Source organism: Poecile atricapillus (assembly GCF_030490865.1).
Source record: "Poecile atricapillus isolate bPoeAtr1 chromosome 36 unlocalized genomic scaffold, bPoeAtr1.hap1 SUPER_36_unloc_3, whole genome shotgun sequence".
NCBI classification, from domain to species: Eukaryota; Metazoa; Chordata; class Aves; order Passeriformes; family Paridae; genus Poecile; species Poecile atricapillus.
This window is the reverse complement of record NW_026708993.1, coordinates 177,540-204,987: the sequence shown is the minus strand read 5'-3', so window position 1 is coordinate 204,987 and position 27,448 is coordinate 177,540. Positions and strand designations below refer to the sequence as shown.

Below are 27,448 nucleotides of genomic sequence, written 5' to 3'. Positions count from 1 at the left end.
CCTGAGGGGTTTCTGAGGTGATTTTTTTGGCGGGGTCGTTTGGAGGTCCTGGTGCTCCTCTTTGTGTTCTTGGTGGTCTTTGTGTCCCAACTCGGGGGTCTCTCTGTGACTCTGGAGGTCTCGGGGGTCTCTTTTGGCCTCTCGCTGCTTTTGTGGGGGGTCCTGGGCGTCGTTTTGAGGTCCTGGCGCTGCTCTCGATGGTTTTTGGGGGTGTCGGGGGTCTCTGTGTGACCCTGAGGGTCTCTCTGTCCCCCTCTCTATGATCCTGGAGGCCTCAGGGGTCTCTCTGTCCCCCTCTCTATGACCCTGGAGGTCTCAGGGGTCTCTCTGTCCCCCTCTCTATGACTCTGGGGGTCTCTCTGTCCCCCTCGGGGGTCTCTCTATGACCCTGGAGGTCTCAGGGGTCTCTCTGGGCCCCTCGGGGGTCTCTCTATGACCCTGGGGTCTCTCAGGCCCCTCTCTATGACCCTGGGGGTCTCTCTGTCCCCCTCTCTATGATCCTGGAGGTCTCGGGGGTCTCTCTGTCCCCCTCAGGGGTCTCTCTATGACCCTGGAGGTCTCAGGGGGTCTCTCTGTCCCCCTCTCTATGACCCTGGGGGTCTCTCTGTCCCCCTGGGGGTCTCTCTATGACCCTGGGGGGTCTCTCTGTCCCCCTCTCTATGATCCTGGAGGTCTCGGGGGTCTCTCTATGACCTTGGGGGTCTCTCTATGACCCTGGAGGTCTCAGGGGTCTCTCTGTCCCCCTCTCTATGATCCTGGAGGTCTCAGGGGTCTCTGTCCCCCTCTCTATGACCCTGGGGGTCTCCCAGGCCCCTCTCTATGACCCTGGGGGTCTCTCTGCCCCCCTCAGGGGTCTCTCTATGGCCCTGGAGGTCTCGGGGGTCTCTCTGTCCCACTCTCTATGACCCTGAGGGTCTCCCAGGCCCATCTCTATGATACTGGAGGTCTCAGGGGTCTCTCTGTCCCCCTCTCTATGATCCTGGGGGTCTCTCAGGCCCCTCTCTATGATCCTGGAGGTCTCAGGGGTCTCTCAGGCCCATCTCTATGATACTGGAGGTCTCGGGGGTCTCTCTGGACCCCTCTCTATGATCCTGGAGGTCTCAGGGGTCTCTCAGGCTCCTCTCTATGACCCTGGAGGTCTCAGGGGTCTCTCATGCCCCTCTCTATGACCCTGGAGGTCTCAGGGGTCTCTCATGCCCCTCTCTATGACCCTGGGGGTCTCTCAGGCCCCTCTCTATGATCCTGGAGGTCTCAGGGGTCTCTCTGGACCCCTCTCTATGACCCTGGGGGGTCTCTCTATGACCCTGGGGGTCTTCCAGGCCCATATCTATGATCCTGGAGGTCTCGGGGGTCTCTCTGTCCCCCTCAGGGGTATCTCTATGGCCCTGGAGGTCTCAGGGGTCTCTCTGTCCCCCTCTCTATGATCCTGGAGGTCTCAGGGGTCTCTGTCCCCCTCTCTATGACCCTGGGGGTCTCTCTGCCCCCCTCAGGGGTCTCTCTATGGCCCTGGAGGTCTCGGGGGACTCTCTGGGCCCCTCTCTATGACCCTGGGGGGTCTCTCAGGCCCCTCTCTATGACCCTGGAGGTCTCAGGGGTCTCTCTGTCCCCCTGGGGGTCTCTCTATGACCCTGGGGAGTCTCTCTGTCCCCCTCTCTATGACCCTGGAGGTCTCAGGGGTCTCTCAGGCCCCTCTCTATGACCCTGGAGGTCTCAGGGGTCTCTCAGGCCCCCTCGGGGGTCTCTCTATGACCCTGGAGGTCTCAGGGGTCTCTCTGTCCCCCTCTCTATGACCCTGGGGGTCTCTCAGGCCCCTCTCTATGACCCTGGAGGTCTCAGGGGTCTCTCTGTCCCCCTCAGGGGTCTCTCTATGACCCTGGAGGTCTCGGGGGTCTCTCTGTCCCCATCTCTATGACCCTGGAGGTCTCAGGGGTCTCTCTGTCCCCCTCTCTATGATCCTGGAGGTCTCGGGGGTCTCTCTATGACCCTGGGGGTCTCTCTGTCCCCCTCTCTATGATCCTGGAGGTCTCGGGGGTCTCTCTGCCCCCCTCGGGGGTCTCTCTATGACCCTGGAGGTCTCGGGGGGGTCCCAAGGAGGGCTCTGAGACCCCCCCTGAACCCCCCCCATCCCCCCAAGCCCCTCCCCCACCCCTTCATCCCCTCCCGTTAATCCCCGTTAATCCCAGTGGGGGGAGGGGAGGGGTCCCGGGGGAGGATGAGGATGATGAAGGGAGGGGGAGGGGGAGGGGGGGGTCCCGAAGGGGGGTGGGGGTGGGGCCGATGGCGGGAACGGCCCCGCTCGGTGCGGGGGTCCCGGGGGGGGTCCCGGGGGGGGTCCCGGGCTGTGGGGGAGGGGCGCGGGGGGGTCCCGGGTGTTTTTCGCCGCTGCTCTGCCAGTGCCGCCTGGTCTGGAGGGACCGGAGCCTCTCGCTGGCCTTCGGCTGCAAGGTGGGAGGCACTGGGAGCAACTGGGAGCAACTGGGAGGCACTGGGAGCAACTGGGACTGAGATTTGGGGGCACTGGGAGCCACTGGGACTGAGATCTGGGGGCACTGGGAGCAACTGGGAGGGACTGGGACTGAGATTTGGGGGCACTGGGAGAAACTGGGAGCGACTGGGAGGCACTGGGACTGAGATCTGAGGCACTGGGAGCGACTGGGAGGCACTGGGAGCAACTGGGACTGAGATTTGGGGGCACTGGGAGCGACTGGGAGCAACTGGGAGCGACTGGGAGGCACTGGGAGCAACTGGGAGCCACTGGGAGGCACTGGGAGGCACTGGGAGCAACTGGGACTGAGATTTGGGGGCACTGGGAGAAACTGGGAGCAACTGGGAGCGACTGGAAGTGACTGGGAGGCACTGGGACTGAGATCTGAGGCACTGGGAGCAACTGGGAGCCCTTGAGAGCCACTGGGAGCGACTGGGAGGCACTGGGAGCAACTGGGACTGAGATTTGGGGGCACTGGGAGCGACTGGGAGCGACTGGGAGGCACTGGGAGCGACTGGGAGGCACTGGGAGCAACTGGGACTGAGATTTGGGGCACTGGGAGCGACTGGGAGTGACTGGGATGGAGATCTGGGGCCACTGGGAGTAACTGGGAGGGACTGGGAGCGACTGGGAGGCACTGGGAGCGACTGGGAGGGACTGGGAGCGACTGGGAGGCACTGGGAGCAACTGGGATGGAGATCTGGAGGAACTGGGAGGCACTGGGACTGAGATCTGGGGCACTGGGAGCAACTGGGAGGGACTGGGAGTGACTGGGAGGCACTGGGACTGAGATCTGGGGGCACTGGGAGTAACTGGGACTGAGATTCGGGGGTACTGGGAGCGACTGGGAGCCACTGGGAGCGACTGGGAGCAACTGGGAGGCACTGGGAGGGACTGGGACTGAGATCTGGGGGCACTGGGAGCAACTGGGAGGCACTGGGACGGAGATTTGGGGCACTGGGAGCAACTGGGATGGAGATCTGGAGGCACTGGGAAGGACTGGGAGGGACTGGGATGGAGATTTGGGGGCACTGGGAGCAACTGGGAGCCACTGGGAGGGGATTTGGGAGCACTGGGAACCCTGCTGGACCATACTGGGAGCACTGGGACCCGCCCGTTTCCATACTGGAACCCCCCAGTTCCAAACTGGGAGCACTGGGAACCCCCCAGTTCCAAACTGGGGGCACTGGGAACCTTGCTGGACCATACTGGGAGCACTGGGACCCGCCCGTTTCCATACTGGAACCCCCCAGTTCCAAACTGGGAGCACCGGGACCCTCCCAGTTCCAAACTGGGAGCACTGGGATCCCCCCAGTTCCAAACTGGGAGCACTGGGATCCCCCCAGTTCCAAACTGGGAGCACTGGGAACCCCCCAGTTCCAAACTGGGAGCACTGGGATCCCCCCAGTTCCAAACTGGGAGCACTGGGACCCCTGCTGGACCCAAACTGGGAGCACTGGGACCCTCCCAGTTCCAAACTGGGAGCACTGGGACCCCCCCAGTTCCAAACTGGGACCCCCCCAGTTCCAAACTGGGACCCCCCATTCCCGACCCACTTTCCTCCCAGTCCCTCCCAGTTTAATCCCTTCCCAAATCCCCAAACGCCAAACTGGGATTAACTGGGATTAACTGGGCGGAGCCCTCTAACCCCCCCTCATTTGCATAAACCGCCTCCAATTTGCATTTTCCGCCTCGTTCCGGGCTGCTAATCTGCATAAATTTGCATATTTTTTGCATAAATTAACAGAAATACCGGTACCAAGATGAGGACAGCCCCCCCCTGGAGCAGAGCCCCGCCCACCTGCCCAGCCAGGTAAGGCCACGCCCATGCCCATATATGGACAGGCCACGCCCCCTTTTAGTCCCATGCCCATATATGGAGAGGCCACGCCCCCTTTTAGCCACCATGCCCATATATGGACAGGCCACGCCCCCTTCAGGCACCCCAATGTCCATATATGGTCAGGCCACGCCCCCTTCAGGCACCCCAATGTCCCTATATGGTCAGGCCACGCCCCCTTTTAGTCACATGCCCATATATGGACAGGCCACGCCCCCTTTTAAGCCGCCATGCCCATATATGGACAGGCCACGCCCCCTTTAACCACCATGCCCATATATGGTCAGGCCACGCCCCCTTTAAAGACCCAATGTCCATATATGGTCATGCCACGCCCCCTTTAACCACCATGCCCATATATGGACAGGCCACGCCCCCTTTTTCGCCACCATGTCCATATATGGACAGGCCACGCCCCCTTTTAACCACCATGCCCATATATGGCAAGGCCACGCCCCTTTGTAGCCACCATGCCCATGTATGGACAGGCCACGCCCCTTTTAGTCACATGCTCATATATGGACAGGCCACGCCCCTTTAACCACCATGCCCATATATGGCAAGGCCACGCCCCCTTTAGCCACCATGCCCATATATGGACAGGCCACGTCCCCTTTTAACCACCATGCCCATATATGGACAGGCCACGCCCCTTTTAGTCACCATGCCCATATATGGCAAGGCCACGCCCCCTTTAACCACCATGCCCATATATGGACAGGCCACGCCCCCTTTGTAGTCACCATGCCCATATATGGCAAGGCCACGCCCCCTTTTAACCACCATGCCCATATATGGACAGGCCACGCCCCCTTTTAGATATGCCCATATATGGACAGGCCACGCCCCTTTTAGTCACATGCCCATATATGGACAGGCCACGCCCCCTTTAGGCACCCCAATGTCTATATATGGCAATGCCACGCCCCCTTTAACCACCATGTCCATATATGGACAGGCCATGCCCCCTTTTAGTCACATGCCCATATATGGCAAGGCCACGCCCCCTTTAGGCACCCCAATGTCTATATATGGTCAGGCCACGCCCCCTTCAGGCACCCCAATGTCTATATATGGTCAGGCCACGCCCCCTTTAAAGACCCAATATCCATATATGGTCAGGCCACGCCCCCTTCAGGCACCCCAATGTCCATATATGGTCAGGCCACGCCCCCTTTTGGCACCCCATGTCCATATATGGACATGCCACGCCCCCTTTAGGCAACCCAATGTCCATATCTGGTCAGGCCACGCCCCCTTTAGAGACCCCCCAATGTCCATATATGGTCAGGCCACGCCCCCTTCAGGCACCCCCAATGTCCATATATGGTCAGGCCACGCCCCCTTCAGGCACCCCATGCCCATATATGGTCAGGCCACGCCCCCTTCAGCCACCCCAATGTCCATATATGGTCAGGCCACGCCCCCTTTTAGGCACCCCCCCAATGCCCATATATGGTCAGGCCACGCCCCCTTCAGCCACCCCATGCCCATATATGGACATGCCACTGTGGTTCGGGGCTGGCCACGCCCCCTTTTGGAAGCCACGCCCCCCTTTTGAGGGCAGCGGTGACGTCATTGGGGTCGCCAATGACGTCATGCTCGTTCAGCGATGACGTCATCGCTGTGACGTCACCGCGGAGGGCGGGAGGGTTTTGATGATGTCACGAGTGGGGGTGGTGACGTCATCGATGACATCACGGGAGGGGGGGAAGGGAAATTTGGGGTGGGGGGAGGGGAAATTTGAGGGATTTGGGGGGAAAATTTGGGAATTTGGGGGGAAATTTGGGGAAATTTGGGAATTTTGGGAAAAATTTGGGAAATTTGGGGGAAATTTGGGAATTTTGGGGGAATTTTGGGGAAAATTTGGGAATTTTGGGGGAAATTTGGGGGAAATTTGGGAATTTTGGGGGAAATTTGGGGAAAAATTGTGAATTTTGGGGGGGAAAATGATGAAAAATTCTGGAATTTTGAGGGATTTGTGAGGAAAATTTGGGAATTTTTGGAGGGGAAAAATTTGGGAATTTTGGGCCGGAATTCCGGGGGGATTTGGGGGGAATTTGGGGATATTATGGGATGTCGAGGGGGGGGTTGGGGGGGGTCTCTGACCTCCCCCTGCCCCTCCCCCCCCAGGCCAACTCTCCCCCCGTCATCGTCAACACCGACACCCTGGAGGCCCCGGCCTATGTGAGAGCCCCAAAATCCCCCAAAATCACCCCAAAATCTGCCCCAAAATCTGCCCCAAAATCCCCCAAAACCACCCCAAAAATATCCCAAAAATATCCCAAAAATCAGCCCCAAAATCCCCCAAAATCACCCCAAAAACTGCCCCAAAAATACCCCAAAAATCATCACAAAAATATCCCAAAAATCCCCCAAAATCCCCCAAAACCACCCCAAAAATATCCCAAAAATATCCCAAAAATCAGCCCCAAAATCCCCCAAAATCACCCCAAAATCTGTCCCAAAACCACCCCAAAATCCCCCAAAACCACCCCCAAAATAGCCCAAAAATAGCCCAAAAATCAGCCCCAAATTCCCCCAAAATCACCCCAAAATCTGCCCCAAAATCCCCCAAAAATATCCCAAAAATCAGCCCCAAAATCCCCCAAAATCACCCCAAAATCTGCCCAAAATCCCCCAAAATCTGCCCAAAAATCCCCTCAAAATTCCCTCCAAAAATTCCCCAAAATTCCCCAAAAATTCCCTCCAAATCCTCCCAAAATTCCCTCCAAAAATTCCCACAAAATCCTCCCAAAATTCCCTAAAAATTCCCCCCAAAATCCCCTCAAAATTCCCCGAAATTCCCCCAAAATTCCTGCAAAAATTCCCTCAAAATTCCCTCAAAATTCCCCCAAAATCCCCCCAAAATTCCCCAAAAATTCCCTCCAAAATCCCTCAAAATTCCCTCAAAATTCCCTCAAAATTCCCCAGAAATTCCCTCAAAATTCCCTCAAAATTCCCTCAAAATTCCCACAAAATTCCCTAAAAATTCCCCCAAAAAATTCCTCAAAATCTTCCCAAAATCCTCCCAAAAATTCCCTCAAAATCCCCCTCAAAATTCCCTCAAAATTCCCCAAAAATTCCCTTAAAATTCCCCCAAAATCCCCCCAAAATTCCCCAAAAATTCCCTCCAAAATCCCTCAAAATTCCCTCAAAATCCCCCCAAAATTCCCTCCAAAAATTCCCCAAAATTCCCCAAAAATTCCCTCAAAATTCCCTAAAAATTCCCACAAAATTCCCTAAAAATTCCCCAAAAAAATTCCTCAAAATCTTCCCAAAATCCCCCCAAAATTCCCTCAAAATCTCCCCAAAATCCCCCCAAAATTCCCTAAAAATTCCCCCAAAATTCCCTCAAAATTCCCTCAAAATTCCCTCAAAATCCCCCAAAATTCCCTCAAAATTCCCTTAAAATTCCCAAAAAATCCCGTAAAAAATTCCCTCAAAATCCCCCCAAAATTCCCTAAAAATTCCCAAAAAATTCCCCCCAAAAAAATCCCTCAAAATCCTCTCAAAATTCCCTAAAAATTCCCCAAAATTCCCCAAAAATTCCCTCAAAATCCCCCCAAAATTCCCCAAAAATTCCCTCCAAAATCCCTCAAAATTCCCTCAAAATCCCCCCAAAATTCCCTCCAAAAATTCCCCAAAATTCCCCAAAAATTCCCTCAAAATTCCCTAAAAATTCCCACAAAATTCCCTAAAAATTCCCCAAAAAAATTCCTCAAAATCTTCCCAAAATCCCCCCAAAATTCCCTCAAAATCTCCCCAAAATCCCCCCAAAATTCCCTAAAAATTCCCCCAAAATTCCCTCAAAATTCCCTAAAAATTCCCTCCAAATCCTCCCAAAATTCCCTCAAAATTCCCTAAAAATTCCCTCAAAATTCCCTAAAAATTCCCTAAAAATTCCCCCAAAATTCCCTAAAAATTCCCCCCAAATCCCCTCAATCCTTCCCAAAATTCCCAAAATTCCCCAAATTCCCAAAATTCCCAAATTTCCCAAAATTCCCGTTTTTTTTCCTGCAGGTGAACGGCACCGAGGGGGAGATGGAATACGAGGAGATCACTTTGGAAAGGGTGAGATTCCCAAAATTCCCAAAAAATCCCCAAAATTCCCAAAAAATCCCCAAAATTCCCAAAAAATCCCCAAAATTCCCAAAAAATCCCCCAAAATTCCCATTTTTTGTCATTTTTTAATGGATTTTTTGGGATTTTTTTGGAATTCTGCTCCTCCTGGGGGTGGATTTTGGATTTTTTTGGGATATTTTGGATCTAAAATTCCCAAAATTCCTTCTGGGATCCCCAAAATTCCCAAAATTCCATCCAGAATTCCCAAAATTCCCTTTTTTTGCTCATTTTTTGCTCATTTTTTGCCGTTTTTTTTCTCATTTTTTCCCAATTTTTGCCCTTTTTTGCTATTTTTTGGAATTTTGTCTCTCCTGAGGTTTTGGGGGTGGATTTTGGGATTTTTTTGGGATATTTTGGATCTAAAATTCCCAAAATTCCATTTTTTTGCCATTTTTAGCTCATTTTTTCCCATTTTTTACCAGATTTTTTCCCGTTTTTTGCCCTTTTTTGGGATATTTTGGAATTTTGTCTCTCCTGGGGGTTTTGGGGGTGGATTTTGGGATTTTTTTGGGATATTTTGGATCTAAAATTCCCAAAATTCCATCCAGAATTCCCAAAATTCCCTTTTTTTGGCCATTTTTTGCTCATTTTTTGCCGTTTTTTACCGGATTTTTTCCCGTTTTTTGCCCTTTTTTGCCATTTTTTGGAATTTTGTCTCTCCTGGGGGTTTTGTGGGTGGATTTTGGGGCTTTTTTGGGTCATTTTGGCTCTAAAATGATCCCAAATTCCATCTGGGATCCCCAAAATTCCCAAAAAATCCATCCAGAATTCCCAAAATTCCCATTTTTTGCTCATTTTTTCCCGTTTTTTGCCCTTTTTTGGGATATTTTGGAATTTTGTCTCTCCTGGGGGTTTTGGGGGTGGATTTTGGATTTTTTTTGGGTCATTTTGGCTCTAAAATGATCCCAAATTCCATCTGGGATCCCCAAAATTCCCAAAATTCCCATTTTTTGCACATTTTTTCCCGTTTTCTGCCCTTTTTTACCATTTTTTGGAATTTTGTCTCTCCTGGGGGTTTTGGGGGTGGATTTTGGGGGTTTTTTGGGTCATTTTGGCTCTAAAATGATCCCAAATTCCATCTGGGATCCCCAAAATTCCCCAAAAATCCATCCAGAATTCCCAAAATTCCCATTTTTTGCTCATTTTTTCCCGTTTTTTGCCCTTTTTTGGGATTTTTTTTGAATTTGTCTCTTCTGGGGGTTTTGGGGGTGGATTTTGGGGGTTTTTTGGGTCATTTTGGCCCTAAAATGATCCCAAATTCCCGCAGGGGAACTCTGGGTTGGGTTTCAGCATCGCTGGGGGCACCGACAATCCCCACGTGGGCGACGACCCCGGAATCTTCATCACCAAAATCATCCCCGGAGGCGCCGCCGCCCAGGACGGGAGGCTCAGGTGAGGAATTCACCCAAAATCACCCCAAAATCGGGTCCAGGATGCTCAAAAACCCCAAAATCGACACCAGGAGCATCAAAATCCAAAAAAATTCACCCAAAAAAACCCAAAATTCACCCAAAATCCCCCAAATCCACCCAAAAATCGCCCCAAAATTTACCAAAGAAACCCCAAAATCACCCAAATTCACCCCAAAATCGAGTCCAGGATGGTCAAAAACCCCAAAATCGACACCAGGAGCATCAAAATCCCAAAAAATTCACCCAAAATCTCTCAAAATTCACCCAAAATCCCCCAAATCCACCCAAAAATCGCCCCAAAATTTACCAAAGAAACCCCAAAATCACCCAAATTCACCCCAAAATCGAGTCCAGGATGGTCAAAAACCCCAAAATCGACACCAGGAGCATCAAAATCCCAAAAAATTCACCCAAAATCTCACAAAATTCACCCAAAAAACCCCAAAATTTACTCAAATTTACCCAAAATTCAACTAAATCACCCAGAATTACCCCAAAATCACCCAAAATCACCCCAAAATCGAGTCCAGGATGCTCAAAAACCCCAAAATCGACACCAGGAGCACCAAAATCCCCCAAAATTCACCCAAAAAATCCCAAAATTCCACAAAATTCACCCAAAAAAACCCAAAAAATCCAGAAAAAAAATCCCAAAAAATTCCCAAAAAATTCCCCAAAATTCCCAAAAATTCCCAAAAATTCCCAGAATTCCCAGAATTCCGGGATGAATGACGTCATCGTGTTTGTGAGCTCCCAAAAATTCCGAAAATTCCCAAAAATTCCCCCCAAAAAATCCATAAAAAACCAAAAAAAATTGACAAAGAATTCCAAAAAAATTCCCAAAAAATTCCCAAAAATTCCCAAAAATTCCCTAAAGTTCCCAGAATTCCCAGAATTCCCAGAATTCCGGGATGAATGACGTCATCCTGGTTTTGAGCCCCAAAACCTCAGAAAAATCACAAAAAATGCCAAAAAAATCATAAAAAATGCCAAAAAAATCAGAAAAAAATCATAAAAAATTTGTAAAAAATCCCAAAAAATTCCCAAAAAATTCCCAAAAAATTCCCAAAAATTCCCAGATTCCCGATTTTTCCAGGGTGAACGACAGCATCCTGTTTGTGAATGAGGCAGACGTGCGGGAGGTGCCGCAAAACCCCAAAAATTCACAAAAAATCCCAAAAAATCCCAAAATGCCCCAAAAAAATCCCAAAAAATTCCCCAAAAAATTCCCAAAAAATCCCCAGAATTCCCAAAATTCCTAGAATTTCAGGATGAATGACGTCATCCTGGTTTAGAGCCCCAAAACCTCAGAAAAATCACAAAAAATCCATAAAAAATCCAAAAAAAATGCGTAAAAAAAAAAAAAATTCGTAAAAAATCCCAAAAAAATCGTAAAAATTCCCCAAAAATTCCCCAAAAATTCCCAAAAATTCCCAGAATTCCCGGAATTTTGGGATGAATGACGTCATCCTGGTTTTGAGCCCCAAAACCTCAGAAAAATCACAAAAAATGCGTAAAAAATCCCCAAAAAAATCCGTAAAAAATCCAAAAAAATTCGTAAAAAATCCCAAAAAATTCCCAAAAAATTCCCAAAAATTCCCAAAAAATTCCCAAAAAATCCCAAAATTCCCCAAAATTTCCAGAATTCCGGGATGAATGACGTCATCCTGGTTTTGAGCCCCAAAACCTCAGAAAAATCACAAAAAATGAGTAAAAAATCCCAAAAAAAATCCATAAAAAATCCAAAAAAATTCGTAAAAAATCAGAAAAAAATCGTAAAAATTCCCAAAAATTCCCAAAAATTCCCAGAATTCCCAAAATTCCAAGACTTCCAGAATAAATGACAGTGTCCTGTTTTTGAGCCCCTAAAGTCCCCAAAATCCATAAAAAATCATTAAAAATGTGTAAAAAATCACAAAAAAATCCGTAAAAAATCCAAAAAAATTCGTAAAAAATCCCAAAAAAATCGTAAAAATTCCCAAAAAATCCCAAAAAATTCCCAAAAATTCCCAATTTTTTTGGAATTCCAGGGTGAACGACAGCATCCTGTTTGTGAACGAGGCAGACGTGCGGGAGGTGCCGCAAAACCCCAAAAATTCACAAGAAATCCCAAAAAATCCCAAAATGCCCCAAAAAAATCCCAAAAAATTCCCAGAATTCCCAGAATTCCCAGATTTCCAGGATAAATTGCAGTGTCCTGTTTTTGAGCCGCTAAAGTCCCGAAATTCCCAAAAAATCACAAAAAAATCCCATAAAAAATCACAAAAAAATCCATAAAAAATAATAAAAAAATCGTAAAAAATAAAAAAAAATTCCCAAAAATTCCCAGAATTCCCAGAATTCCAGGATGAATGACGTCATCCTGGTTTTGAGCCCCAAAACCTCAGAAAAGTCACAAAAAATCCGTAAAAAATCCAAAAAAAATCTGTAAAAAATCCAAAAAAAATCGTAAAAAATCCCAAAAAATTCCCAAAAAATCCCCAGAATTCCCAAAATTCCCAGAATTCCAGGATGAATGACAGTGTCCTGGTTTTGAGCCCCTAAAGTCCCCAAAATCCATAAAAAATCATTAAAAATGTGTAAAAAATCCCAAAAAAATTCGTAAAAAATCAGAAAAAAATCGTGAAAATTCCCAAAAAATTCCCAAAAAATTCCCAGAATTCCCAGAATTCCCAGAATTTCGGGATGAATGACGTCATCCTGGTTTTGAGCCCCCAAACCTCAAAAAAATCACAAAAAATGCCCAAAAAATCACAAAAAATGCCAAAAAAAATCCGAAAAAAATCGTAAAAAATCCCAAAAAATTCCCAAAAAATTCCCAAAAAATTCCCAAAAATTCCCAAATTTTTTTGGAATTCCAGGGTGAACGACAGCATCCTGTTTGTGAACGAGGCAGACGTGCGGGAGGTGCCGCACTCGGCGGCCGTGGAGGCTCTGAAGGAGGCGGGAGCCGTGGTCCGGCTCTACGTGATGAGGAGGAAGGTCCCGGCCGAGAGGGTGGTGGAGGTGAAGCTCATCAAAGGACCCAAAGGTATTCCCAAAAAAAAAAATCGGGATTCCCAAAATTTCCAGGGAATTCTGAATCCCTGGGGGGGAGAAATGGGGAATTTGGAGGGAAATTTGGGGGGAAATGGTGAAGATTTGGGTCAAAATGGGGAAAAATTGGGGTTTTTTTCACTTTAAAAGCCCCCAAATCTGGAGGAAAATCACCCAAATCCTGCCCAGAATTCCTGAAATTCCCAAAATCCAGGAAAATCCATAAAATCCTGGGAAAAATCCATAAAATCCTGAGCAAAATCCCTGAAATCCGGCTCAAAATCCCTCAAATTTGGCTCAAAATAAGCAAAATTCTGGTTTTTTTAGCCTAAAAATCCCCCAAATTTGGAGGAAAATCAACCAAATCCTGCCCAGAATTCCTGAAATTCCCAAAATCCAGGAAAATCCATAAAATCCTGGGAAAAATCCACAAAATCCTGGGAAAAATCCCTGAAATCCGGCTCAAAATCCCTCAAATTTGGCTCAAAATAAGCAAAATTCTGGTTTTTTTCCACTTTAAAAGCCCCCAAATCTTGAGGAAAATCACCCAAATCCTGCCCAGAATTCCTGAAATTCCCAAAATCCAGGAAAATCAATAAAATCCTGGGAAAAATCCACAAAATCCTGGGAAAAATCCACAAAATCCTGGGAAAAATCCCTGAAATCTGGAGCCAAATCCGGCCCAAAATCCCCCAAATCCGGCCCAGGTGTGTCCAGGTGTGTCCAGGTGTGTCCAGGTGTGACACAGGTGACACCCATGGGTGACACAGGTGTGTCCAGGTGACACCCAGGTGTGTCCAGGTGTCCCCAGGTGTGTCCAGGTGTCACCAGGAGCCCACAGGGGTGTCCCAGGGGTGTCCCAGGGGTGACACAGGTTACACAGAGGTGCCATAGGTGACACAGGTGACACCTGAGGGTGACACAGGTGACACCTGAGGGTGACACAGGTGTCCCCAGGTGACACCCTGGTGACACCCAGGTGTCCCCTGGCCAGGTTTGGGGTTCAGCATCGCGGGGGGCGTGGGGAACCAGCACATCCCTGGGGACAACAGCATCTACGTCACCAAGGTGATCGAGGGCGGGGCCGCGCACAAGGACGGGCGGCTGCAGGTCGGGGACAAGATCCTGGCGGTGAGTGGGGACATTTGGGGACATTTGGGGACATTTGGGGACATTGGGGACATTTGGGGACATTGAGGGGACATTGGGGGGATTGGGGACATTGGGGACATTGGGGACATTGGGGACATTGGGGACATCATTGGAGACATTGGGGACATTGGGGACATTGGGGACATTGGGGGGACATTGGGGACATTGGGGGGATTGGGGACATTGGGGACATTGGGGACATTGGGGGGATTGGGGACATTGGGGACATTGGGGACATTGGGGGGATTGGGGACATTGTGGGGGTGGCCGGGGTGGAGCGGTGGTGCTGCTGTCCCCAAATGTCCCCTCCCTGTACCTGTGTGACCCCAAACCCCCCCAATGTCCCCCCAGTGTCCCCAATGTCCCCCAATGTCCCCAATGTCCCCAATCCCCCCAATGTCCCCAATCCCCCCAATGTCCCCAATGTCCCCAATGTCCCCAAATCCCCCCAATGTCCCCAATGTCCCCAATGTCCCCAAATCCCCCCAATGTCCCCAATGTCCCCAATGTCCCCAATGTCCCCAAATCCCCCCAATGTCCCCAATGTCCCCAATGTCCCCAATCCCCCCAATGTCCCCAATGTCCCCAATGTCCCCAATCCCCCCAATGTCCCCAATGTCCCCAATGTCCCCAATGTCCCCAATCCCCCCAGTGTCCCCAGTGTCCCCAATGTCCCCAATCCCCCCAATGTCCCCAATGTCCCCAATGTCCCCAATGTCCCCAATCCCCCCAGTGTCCCCAGTGTCCCCAATGTCCCCAATCCCCCCAATGTCCCCAATCCCCCCAATCCCCCCAATGTCCCCAATGTCCCCAATGTCCCCAATGTCCCCAATGTCCCCCCAATGTCCCCAATGTCCCCAATGTCCCCAATCCCCCCAATGTCCCCCCAATGTCCCCCCAATGTCCCCCAATGTCCCCAATCCCCCCCAATGTCCTCAATGTCCCCAATGTCCCCAATCCCCTGAATCCCCCCAAACCCTCTCAATGTCCCCAATGTCCCCAAATGTCCCCAAATGCCACCCCAGGTGAACAATGTCAGCCTGGAGGACGTGATGCACGAGGACGCGGTGGCGGCGCTCAAGAACACGTACGACGTCGTTTACCTGCGCGTGGCCAAGGCCACCGTCCCCGGCCTCGGGGACACCTACGGGCCACCCGATGTCACCGGCTGTGAGTGACACCTGGGGACATTGGGGACATTGGGGACATTGGGGACATTGGGGGGATTGGGGACATTGGGGACATTGGGGGGATTCAGGGGATTGGGGACATTGGGGACATTGGGGACATTGGGGACATTGGGGGACATTGGGGACATTGGGGACAGTGGGGGACATTGGGGGGGTTGGGGACATTGGGGACATTGGGGACATTGGGGGGGTTGGGGACATTGGGGACATTGGGGACATTGGGGGCATTGGGGACATTGGGGGGATTGGGGACATTGGGGACATTGGGGACATTGGGGGGGTTGGGGACATTGGGGACATTGGGGACATTGGGGGGACATTGGGGACATTGGGGACATTTTGGGGACATTGGGGGGGTTGGGGAGGGTCATCAGAGGTGGCATCTCCCCCGTCCTTGTGTCCCTGTTCTTGTCCCCAAATTGTCCCCAAATGTCCCCAAATGTCCCCAAAATATCCAAAAAAAATCCTCAAAAAATCCCAAAAAATAAAAAAAAACCCCCAAAAAATCCCCAAAAAATCCCCCCAAAATTCCCAAAATTGTCCCCTAATTGTCCCAAAATTGTCCCCAAATTTGTCCCCAAATATCCCCAAAATATCCCAAAAAAATCCCAAAAAAATTCAAAAAAGTCCAAAAAAATCCCCAAAAAATGCCAAAAAAATGCCCCAAAATTAAAAAAAAAATCCCCAAAAATTCCCAAATTGTCCCCAAATTGTCCCCAAACTGTCCCTAAAATTGTCCCCAAATGTCCCCAAAAAATCCCAAAAAATTCCCAGAAAATTCCTAAAAAATTCCCAAAATTTTCCCCAAATTTGTCCCTAAATGTCCCCAAAATATCCCAAAAAATCCTCAAAAAATCCCAAAAAAATCCCCCAAAAATCCCCCAAAAATCCAAAAAAAATCCCCAAAAATTCCCAAAAAATTCCCAAATTGTCCCCAAATTGTCCCCAAATTGTCCCTAAAATTGTCCCCAAATGTCCCCAAAATATCCCAAAAAATCCTCAAAAAATCCCTAAAAAATCCCCAAAAAATCCCCAAAAATCCCCAAAAATCCCAAAAAAAATCCCCAAAAATTCCCAAAAAATTCCCAAAATTTTCCCTAAATTTGTCCCCAAATATCCCCAAAATATCCCAAAAAATCCTCAAAAAATCCCCAAAAAAATCCCCCAAAAATTCAAAAAAGTCCAAAAAAATCCCCAAAAAATCCCCCAAAAATGCCAAAAAAATGCTAAAAAAATCCCCAAAAATTCCAAAAAAATCCCCAAAAATTCCCAAATTGTCCCCAAATTGTCCCCAAATTTTCCCTAAAATTATCCCCAAATATCCCCAAAATATCCCAAAAAATTCTCAAAAAATCCCCCAAAAAATCCCAAAAAAAATCCAAAAAAAATCCCCAAAATTCCCAAAAAATTCCCAAATTGTCCCCAAATTGTCCCCAAATTGTCCCCAAATGTCCCCAAAATATCCCAAAAAATCCGCAAAAAATCCCTAAAAAATCCCAAAAAATCCCAAAAAAATCCCCAAAAAATACAAAAATCCCAAAAAAATCCCCAAAAAAATCCCAAAAAATTCCCAAATTGTCCCCAAATTGTCCCCAAATTTGTCCCAAAATGTCCCCAAAATATCCCAAAAAAATCCTCAAAAAATCCCAAAAAAATCCCAAAAAAATCCCAAAATAATCCCCAAAAAATCCCCAAATATCCCAAAAAAATCCCCAAAAATTAAAAAAAAATTTAAAAAAATCCCCAAAAAATTCTCAAAAAATCCCCAAAATTGTCCCAAAATTTTCCCCAAATTTGTCCCCAAATGTCCCCAAAAAATCCTCAAAAAATCCCCAAAAAATTCAAAAAAGTCCAAAAAAATCCCCCAAAAATTCCAAAAAAAAGCCAAAAAAATGCTAAAAAAATCCCCAAAAATTCCAAAAAAATCCCCAAAAATTCCCAAATTGTCCCCAAAATTGTCCCCAAATTTGTCCCCAAATGTCCCCAAAATATCCCAAAAAAATCCCCAAAAAATTCAAAAAAATCCCCAAAAAATCCCCCAAAAATGCCAAAAAAATGCCAAAAAAATGCCAAAAAAATGCCCAAAAATTCCCAAAAAATCCCCAAAAATTCCGAAATTTTCCCCAAATTGTCCCCAAATTGTCCCTAAAATTGTCCTCAAATGTCCCCAAAATATCCCAAAATATCCCAAAAAATTCTCAAAAAATCCCCCAAAAAATGCCAAAAAAATGACAAAAAAATGCCCAAAAATTCCAAAAAAATCCCCCAAAATTCCCAGATTGTCCCCAAATTGTCCCCAAATTGTGCCTAAAATTGTCCCCAAATGTCCCCAAAATATCCCAAAAAATCCGCAAAAAATCCTCAAAAAATCCCAAAAAATCCCAAAAAAATCCCCAAAAAATCCCCAAAAAAATCCCCAAAAATTCCCAAAAAATTCCCAAAATTTTCCCCAAATTTGTCCCCAAATGTCCCCAAAATATTCCAAAAAAATCCCCAAAAAATCCCCAAAAAATTCAAAAAAATCCCCAAAAAATCCCCAAAAAATGCCAAAAAAAAGCCAAAAAATTCCCAAAAATTCCCCAAAAATTCCCAGATTGTCCCCAAATTGTCCCCAAATTGTCCCCAAATTTGTCCCCAAATGTCCCCAAAATATTCCAAAAAAATCCCAAAAAAATCCCCAAAAAATTCAAAAAAATCCCCAAAAAATCCCAAAAAAATCCCCAAAAAATCCTAAAAAATCCCAAAAAATTCCCAAAAAATTCCCAAATTGTTCCCAAATTGTCCCCAAATTGTCCCCAAATTTGTCCCCAAATAACCCCAAAATATCCCAAAAAAATCCCCCAAAAATTCAAAAAAGTCCAAATAAATCCCCCAAAAAATCCAAAAAAATGCCAAAAAAAAGCCAAAAAATTCCCAAAAAATTCCCAAAAATTCCCAAAAAATCCCAAAAAATTCCCAAATTGTCCCCAAATTGTCCCCAAATTGTCCCCAAATTTGTCCCCCAGCCTACTCTGCCCACCTGGACTCGGAGCTGCCCCCCCAGAGCTTCCTGGGCCCCGAATTTCCCCCGGCGCTGACCCCGACGTCCCCACGGCGCTTCTCACCCGGCCCCAAGGAGCTGCTGCCCGACGATGACGTCCCCAGGTGTGTCCTCGGTGTCCCCAAATGTCCCCAAATGTCACCAGGGGTCCCCAAATGTCACCAGGGGTCCTCAAAGTGTCCCCAAATGTCCCCAAGAGGTCACTCAGGGTCATTCAGGGGCTCCCAGAGGTTCCATTTCACACCTGGAGGTCCCCAAAGTGTCCCCAAAGTGTCCCCAGGAGTCCACAAATGTCCCCAAATGTCCCCAGATGTCACCAGGGGTCACCAAATGTCCCCAGGGGTCACCAAATGTCACCAAGAGGTCACTCAGGGGCTCCCAGAGGTTCCATTTCACACCTGGAGGTCCCCAAAGTGTCCCCAAAGTGTCCCCAGGAGTCCCCAAATGTCCCCAGATGTCCCCAGGTGTGTCCTCAGTGTCCCCAAATGTCCCCAAATGTCACCAGGGGTCACCAAATGTCACCAGGGGTCACCAAGGGGTCACCAAATGTCCCCAAGAGGTCACTCAGGGTCACTCAGGGGCTCCCAGAGGTTCCATTCCACACCTGGAGGTCCCCAAAATGTCCCCAAAGTGTCCTCAGGAGTCCCCAAATGTCCCCAGATGTCCCCAGGTGTGTCCTCAGTGTCCCCAAATGTCCTCGAAGTGTCCCCAAATGTCACCAAATGTCCCCAAATGTCACCAGGGGTCACCAAGAGGTCACCAAATGTCACCAAGGGGTCACTCAGGGTTACTCAGGGGCTCCCAGAGGTTCCATTTCACACCTGGAGGTCCCCAAAGTGTCCCCAAAGTGTCCCCAGGAGTCCACAAATGTCCCCAAATGTCCCCAGGTGTGTCCTCAGTGTCCCCAAATGTCCCCAAATGTCACCAGGGGTCACCAAATGTCACCAGGGGTCACCAAGAGGTCATAAAATGTCCCCAAGGGGTCACTCAGGGTCACTCAGGGGCTCCCAGAGGTTCCATTCCACACCTGGAGGTCCCCAAAATGTCCCCAAAATGTCCCCAACCCTCCCAAACCCCCCAAAAATCCCCAAAAAATCCCCCAAAAATCCCCAAAAACCCCAAAATCCCCCCAAAAAACCCCAAAATCCCCCAAATTCCCCCCAAAAAAAATCCCCCCCAGGGAACCTCGGCGCATCGTGATCCCTCGAGGCTCCACCGGGCTGGGATTCAACATCGTGGGGGGCGAGGATGGCGAAGGAATCTTCATCTCCTTCATCCTGGCCGGGGGTCCCGCCGACCTCAGCGGGGAACTGCGCAAGGGAGACCAAATCCTATCGGTGGGTGACAAATTTTGGGAGGTTTGGGAATTTTTTGGGAATTTTTTGGGAATTTTTGGGATTTTTTTGGATTTTTTTTGGATTTTTTTTGGATTTTTTTTTTATTTTTTTTGGATTTTTTTTTAATTTTTTTTGAATTTTTTGGGGTTTTTTTTGAGAATTTTTAGGGGGTTTATAGGGATTTTTTTTGGGAATTTTTGGGAGCTTTTTGGATTTTATTTGGGGGATTTAGAGGGATTTTTGGGGGATTTTTTGGGAATTTTTTGGGAAGTTTTCGAGAATTTTTGGGGGTTTTTTTTGGATTTTTTAGTGGTTTTTTTGGGAATTTTTAGGGTTTTTTGGGGGGGGTTTTTAGGGATTTTTTGGGGATTTTTTGGGGGACTTTTTTAGGATTTTTGGGGGATTTATAGGAATTTTTTTGGGTATTTTTAGGGAATTTTTAGGGATTTTTTAGGGATTTTTTAGGGATTTTTTTAGGATTTTTGGGGGATTTATAGGAATTTTTTTGGGTATTTTTAGGGAATTTTTAGGGATTTTTTGGGGATTTTTTGGGATATTTTGGGGGATGTTTTTGGGGTCTTCATCTCCTTCATCCTGGCCGGGGGTCCCGCCGACCTCAGCGGGGAGCTGCGCAAGGGAGACCAAATCCTATCGGTGGGTGACAAATTTTGGGAGGTTTGGGAATTTTTTGGGAATTTTTTGGGAATTTTTGGGAATTTTTTTGGGATTTTTTTGAGGTTTTTTTGGAATTTTTTTGGATTTTTTTTGGATTTTTTTTGGATTTTTTTTGAATTTTTTTTTAATTTTTGGGGGGTTTTTTTGAGAATTTTTAGGGGGTTTAGAGGGATTTTTTTTGGGAATTTTTGGGAACTTTTTGGATTTTATTTGGGGGATTTAGAGGGATTTTTGGGGGATTTTTTGGGAATTTTTTGGGAATTTTTGGAGAATTTTTGGGGATTTTTTTGGGATTTTTTAGTGTTTTTTTGGGAATTTTTAGGGGTTTTTTGGGGGTTTTTTAGGGATTTTTTGGGGATTTTTTAGGGATTTTTTGGGGGATTTTTTGGGGGATTTTTGGGGGATTTGTAGGAATTTTTTGGGGTATTTTTAGGGAATTTTTAGGGAATTTTTTGGGGATTTTTTGGGATATTTTGGGGGATGTTTTTGGGGTCTTCATCTCCTTCATCCTGGCCGGGGGTCCCGCCGACCTCAGCGGGGAGCTGCGCAAGGGAGACCAAATCCTCTCGGTGGGTGACAAATCTGGGAATTTTTTGGGAATTTTTGGGAATTTTGGGGATTTTTTTGGAATTTTTTGGGATTTTTTTGAGGTTTTTTTTGATTTTTTTTGGATTTTTTTTGGATTTTTTTTGGATTTTTTTTGGATTTTTTGGGGGAATTTTTTGGGTTTTTTGGAGAATTTTTAGGGGGTTTATTGGGATTTTTTCGGGAATTTTTGGGAACTTTTTGGATTTTATTTGGGGGATTTAGAGGGATTTTTGGGGGATTTTTTGGGATTTTTTGGGAATTTTTGGAGAATTCTTGGGGATTTTTTTGGGATTTTTTAGTGTTTCTTTGGGAATTTTTGGGGGTTTTTTAGGGATTTTTTGGGGGTTTTTTAGGGATTTTTTGGGCGTTTTTTGGGCGTTTTTGGGGGATTTTTTGGGGATTTTTGGGGGATTTATAGGAATTTTTTGGGGTATTTTTAGGGAATTTTCAGAGATTTTTTTGGGATTTTTTGGGGTATTTTGGGGGATGTTTTTGGGGTCTTCATCTCCTTCATCCTGGCCGGGGGTCCCGCCGACCTCAGCGGGGAGCTGCGCAAGGGAGACCAAATCCTATCGGTGGGTGACAAATCTGGGAATTTTTTGGGAATTTTTGGGAATTTTTTGGGAATTTTTGAGATTTTTTTGGATTTTTTTTTTATTTTTTTGAGGTTTTTTTGGAATTTTTTTGGATTTTTTTGGGATTTTTTTTGGAATTTTTTGGGGTTTTTTGGAGAATTTTTAGGAGGTTTATAGGGATTTTTTTTGGGAATTTTTGGGAACTTTTTGGATTTTATTTGGGGGATTTAGAGGGATTTTTGGGGGATTTTTTTGGGAATTTTTTGGGAATTTTTGGAGAATTTTTTGGGGTTTTTTTTGTTTTTTTACTGTTTCTTTGGGAATTTTTAGGGTTTTTTTGGGGCTTTTTTTTTTATTTTTTGGGGATTTTCGGGGGAATTTTTTTGGGGTATTTTTAGGGAATTTTTTGGGGATTTTTTGGGGTATTTTGGGGGGTGTTTTTGGGGTCTTCATCTCCTTCATCCTGGCCGGGGGTCCCACTGACCTCAGCGGGGAGCTGCGCAAGGGAGACCAAATCCTATCGGTGGGTGACAAATCTGGGAATTTTTTGGGAATTTTTGGGGAATTTTTGGGAATTTTTTTGGAATTTTTTTGGATTTTTTTGAGGTTTTTTTGGAATTTTTTTTGGATTTTTTTTTGGATTTTTTTTGGATTTTTTTTGAATTTTTTTTTAATTTTTGGGGGGTTTTTTTGAGGTTTTTTTAAATTTTTTTTTTTTTTTTTGGATTTTTTTTGGGAATTTTTTGGGTTTTTTGGAGAATTTTTAGGGGGTTTATATGGATTTTTTTGAGAATTTTTGGGAGCTTTTTGGATTTTATTTGGGGGATTTAGAGGGATTTTTTGGGAATTTTTTGGGAATTTTTTTGGTTTTTTTGGGGGGATTTTTTGGGGATTTTTTATTGTTTTTTTGGGAATTTTTAGGGGTTTTTTGGGGGTTTTTGAGGGATTTTTTTGGGGATTTTTGGGGGATGTTTTGGGGATTTTTGGGGGATTTTTGGGGGATTTATAGGAATTTTTTGGGGGATTTTTTGGGGATTTTTTTTGGGATTTTTGGGGGTTTATAGGAATTTTTTGGGGATTTTTGGGGAATTTATAGGAATTTTTTTGGGGTATTTTTAGGGAATTTTTAGGGATTTTTTTGGGATTTTTTGGGGTATTTTGGGGGGTGTTTTTGGGATCTTCATCTCCTTCATCCTGGCCGGGGGTCCCGCCGACCTCAGCGGGGAGCTGCGCAAGGGAGACCAAATCCTCTCGGTGGGTGACAAATTTGGGGAGGTTTGGGAATTTTTTGGGAATTTTTGGGAATTTTTTTGGAATTTTTTTGGATTTTTTTGAGGTTTTTTTGGAATTTTTTTTAATTTTTTTTGGATTTTTTTTTGGAATTTTTTTTGATTTTTTTTGGATTTTTTTTGGAATTTTTTGGGAGTTTTTGGAGAATTTTTAGGGGGTTTAGAGGGTTTTTTTTGGGAATTTTTGGGGAACTTTTTGGATTTTATTTGGGGGATTTATAGGGATTTTTGTGGGGTTTTTTGAGGGATTTTTTGGGATTTTTTGGGAATTTTTAGGGGTTTTTGGGGGTTTTTTTTAGGGTTTTTTTTTTAATTTTTGAGGATTTTTTTGGAGGGTTTATAGGAATTTTTTAGAATTTTTTGGGGAATTTTTGGGATTTTTTGAGAATTTTTTGGGGTTTTTTGGGATTTTTGGGGGGAATTTTTTGGGATTTTTTGGAGGTTTTTTGGGGAATTTTTTTCGGGTGTTTATAGGAATTTCTTTGGGTATTTTTAGGGAATTTTTTGAGGTTGAGTTGGGTTTTTTCCCATTTTCCACCCATTATTCCCCCATTTCCACCCTATTTCTCCCCCATTTTTTCTCATTTTTCCCCTGTTCTCCCCCATTTTTTAATTTTTTTTTCATTTCTCCCCGTTTTTTCCCTTTTTTTCCCTATTTTCCCCCTTCATTTTTCAATTTTTTTTTCTCATTTTTTCCCATTTTTTCCCATTTTTTTTCCCATTTTTTTCCCATTTTTTTCCTATTTTTTTCCCCTTTTTTTCCCCATTTTTTCCCCATTTTTTTCCCATTTTTTTCCTATTTTTTCCCATTTTTTTCCCTATATTTTTCCCATTTTTTCCCATTTTTTCCCCATTTTTTCCCTATATTTTTCCCATTTTTTCCCATTTTTTCCCCATTTTTTCCCTATATTTTTCCCATTTTTTCCCCATTTTCCCCCATTTTTTCCCGTTTTTTCCCATTTTTTCCCGTTTTCACCCCATTTTTCCCCTCCCACAGGTGAACGGTGTCGATCTCCGCGGGGCCACCCACGAGCAGGCGGCGCTGGCCCTCAAAAACGCCGGCCAGTCGGTCACCATCGTGGCACAGTACCGGCCCGAAGGTGAGCACCCCAAAAACACCCCAAAACACCCCAAAATACTCCAAAATACCCCAAAATACCCAAAAAACACCCCAAAAACACCCCAAAATACCCCAAAATACCCCAAAAACACCCCAAAATACCCAAAAATACCCCAAAATACCCAAAAAAAGCAAAAAATACCCCAAAACACCCCAAAATACCCCAAAAACAGCCAAAATACCCCAAAAAGACCCCAAAAACACCCCAAAATACCCAAAAACAGCCAAAATACCCCAAAACACCCAAAAATACCCAAAAACAGCCAAAAATACCCCAAAACCACCCCAAAATACCCAAAAATAACCCCAAAATACCCCAAAAACACCCCAAAACCACCCCAAAATACCCAAAAATAACCCCAAAAACACCCCAAAATACCCCAAAATACCCAAAATTCCCCCAAAAAATCCCCAAAAAATCCCAAATTGTCCCCAAATTTGTCCCCAAATGTCCCCAAAAATCTCCCAAAAAAATCCCCAAAATTCCCAAAAAAATCCCAAAAAATCCCCAAAAAATTCCCCAAAAATCCCTAAAAATTCCCAAAAAATCCCCAAAAATTCCCAAAAAAAATCCCAAAAAATCCCCCAAAATTCCCAAAAAATCCAAAAAAAATCCTTAAAAATTTAAAAAAATTTAAAAAAATCCAAAAAATTCCCCCCAAAAAATCCCCAAAAATCTCCCAAAAAATTCCCAAAAAATACCCAAAAATCTCCCAAAAATTCCAAAAAATCCCAAAAAAAATCCCCAAAAATTCCAAAAAAAATCCCAAAAATTCCCAAAAAAATCCCCAAAAAATCCCCAAAAAATTCCCCAAAATCCCCAAAAATCCCCCAAAAAATAAAAAAAAATCCCCCAAAATCCCCAAAAATCTCCCAAAAAAATCCCCAAAAATCTCCCAAAAATTCCAAAAATTCCCCAAAATTCCCTAAAAATTCCCAAAATTCCCCAAAAAATTCCCCCCAAATCCCAAAAATTCCCCAAAAAATTCTGAAAAAAATCTCAAAAAAATTCCAAAAAAATCCCAAGAATTCCAAAAAAATCCCCAAAAAATCCCCCAAAATCTCCCAAAAAAATCCCAAAAAATCCCCAAAAATCTCCCAAAAAATCCCCAAAAAATCCCCAAAAATTCCCAAAAATTCCCAAAATTCCCAAGAAACCTTTGGAATTTGCAGAGTACGGGCGTTTCGAGGCCAAAATCCACGACCTTCGGGAGCAGCTCCTGAGCAGCAGCCTCGGCTCCGGCAGCGCCTCCCTCCGCAGCGACCCCAAACGAGGCTTCTACGTCCGGTGGGAAAAAAGTTTGGGAATTTTTTTTGGGATGGGGAAGTTGTTGGGAATTTTTGGGAATTTTTTGGGAATTTTTTGGGAATTTTTGGGGGATTTTTTGGGTTTTTTTTTTTTTTTTTTGGGGATTTTTTGGGAATTTTTTGGGGATTTTTTCAGCTTTTTTGGGGGATTTTTTTGGGGACACCAGGAGTTTTGGGCTGTACTGGGATGAACTGGGATGGGCTGGGATGAACTGGTTTATACTGGGATGAACTGGGAGTGCCTGAGGGTGACCCAGGTGAGGTGACAAAGGTGACAAACAGGTGACAAATGGTGACAAAAAGGTGACAAAGGTGACAAAGGTGACAAAACACCCAGGGTAGAGTACCAAGACCAAGTCAGAAATGGGGACACTGCGAGGTTTGGGCTGTACTGGGATGAACTGGTTCATACTGGGATGGACTGGGATGGACTGGGGGTGCCTGAGGGTGACCCAGGGAAGGTGACACAGGTGACAAACAGGTGACAAATGGTGAAAAAAAGGTGACAAAAAGGTGACAAAGTCGACAAGGTCAAGGGGGACAAAGTGGACACTGGAATGAAATGGGGACACTGCGAGGTTTGGGCTGTACTGGGATGAACTGGTTCATACTGGTTCATACTGGGATGAACTGGGAGTGCCTGAGGGTGACCCAGGGAAGGTGACAAAGGTGACAAACAGGTGACAAATGGTGACAAACAGGTGACAAAAAGGTGACAAAGTCGACAAGGTCAAGGGGGACAAGAGGGGACACTGGAATGAAATGGGGACACTGCGAGTTTTGGGCTGTACTGGGATGAACTGGTTCATACTGGGATGGACTGGGATGGACTGGGAGTGCCTGAGGGTGACCCAGGGAAGGTGACAAAGGTGACAAACAGGTGACAATGCCACCCCAGGGCCCTGTTTGACTACGACAAAGCCAAGGACGTCGGTTTCCTGAGCCAGGCCCTGAGCTTCCGTTTTGGGGACGTTCTGCACGTCCTGGACGCCTCTGATGAGGAGTGGTGGCAGGCCAGGCTGGTGCTGCCCCCCCAGCAGCCCCCCGACATCGGCTTCGTGCCCAGCAAGCGCCGGTGAGCCACTGGTTTATACTGGTTTATACTGGTTTTTACTGGTTTTTACTGGTTTGTACTGGGAGCGAGTTTGGAGCGGTTATAATGGGGTTTAATGGGACTGGGAGCCACTGGGAGCCACTGGGAGGAACTTTAGGGTCACTGGGAGGTGTCTGGGAGTCACTGGAATAGCCCAGGAGTCACTGTTTTATACTGGTTTATACTGGTTTGTACTGGTTTATACTGGGAAAGAGTCTGGGGGCAGCCGGAGCTGATTCTAGGGGGTTATAATGGGGTTTAATGGTACTGGGAGGGTACTGGGAGCCACTGGGAGGAGCTTGAGGATCACCAGGATGTGTTTGGGACTCACTGGAATAGACCAGGAGTCACTGGGAGTCACTGGGAGTCACTGGTTTATACTGGTTTATACTGGTTTGTACTGGGAGCGAGTTTGGAGCGGTTATAATGGGGTTTAATGGGACTGGGAGGGCACTGGGAGCCACTGGGAGCCACTGGGAGGAACTTTAGGGTCACTGGGAGGTGTCTGGGAGTCACTGGAATAGACCAGGAGTCACTGTTTTATACTGGTTTATACTGGTTTGTACTGGTTTATACTGGGAGAGAGTCTGGGGGCAGCCGGAGCTGATTCTAGGGGGTTATAATGGGGTTTAATGGTACTGGGAGGGTACTGGGAGCCACTGGGAGGAGCTTGAGGATCACCAGGATGTGTTTGGGACTCACTGGAATAGACCAGGAGTCACTGGGAGTCACTGGTTTATACTGGTTTGTACTGGTTTGTACTGGTTTGTACTGGGAGCGAGTTTGGAGCGGTTATAATGGGGTTTAATGGGACTGGGAGGGCACTGGGATTAACTGGGAGCCACTGGGAGGAGCTTGAGGATCACTGGGAGGTGTCTGGGAGTCACTGGAATAACCCAGGAGTCACTGGTTTGTACTGGTTTATACTGGTTTATACTGGGAGATGATACCGGGGGGTTCCAATGGGGTTTAATGGAACTGGGAGGGCACTGGGGCCTTACTGGGATTAACTGGGAGCTACTGGGAAGGAGCTGGACCCATCCCAGTGGCTACTGGGAGGGGACTGGTGGCAACTGGGCTGGTCCAAACTGGTCTGGACTGGTCCAGACTGGTCTGAACTGGTCTGGACTGGTCCGAACTGGTCCAAACTGGTCCAAACTGGTCCAAACTGGTCCAAACTGGT

The 27,448-nt window shown here is 46.4% G+C and overlaps 1 protein-coding gene across 1 annotated transcript in view; it reads left to right on the top strand.

The window, feature by feature from the left end:
* Positions 1-4,235: 4,235 nt before the first annotated feature.
* The window catches only part of DLG4 (discs large MAGUK scaffold protein 4), a 34,423-nt gene continuing 11,210 nt past the window's right edge, over positions 4,236-27,448 (top strand). Inside the window, exons 1-12 of the mRNA XM_058828491.1 lie at positions 4,236-4,298; positions 6,459-6,512; positions 8,349-8,399; positions 9,718-9,842; positions 12,724-12,893; positions 13,893-14,029; positions 15,076-15,220; positions 18,246-18,384; positions 19,461-19,617; positions 23,742-23,844; positions 25,038-25,152; positions 26,071-26,247. Of these exons, the coding sequence (XP_058684474.1) occupies positions 8,370-8,399; positions 9,718-9,842; positions 12,724-12,893; positions 13,893-14,029; positions 15,076-15,220; positions 18,246-18,384; positions 19,461-19,617; positions 23,742-23,844; positions 25,038-25,152; positions 26,071-26,247 (1,298 nt within the window). The 5' untranslated portion in view covers positions 4,236-4,298; positions 6,459-6,512; positions 8,349-8,369. The remainder of the gene's footprint in view (positions 4,299-6,458; positions 6,513-8,348; positions 8,400-9,717; positions 9,843-12,723; positions 12,894-13,892; positions 14,030-15,075; positions 15,221-18,245; positions 18,385-19,460; positions 19,618-23,741; positions 23,845-25,037; positions 25,153-26,070; positions 26,248-27,448) is intronic.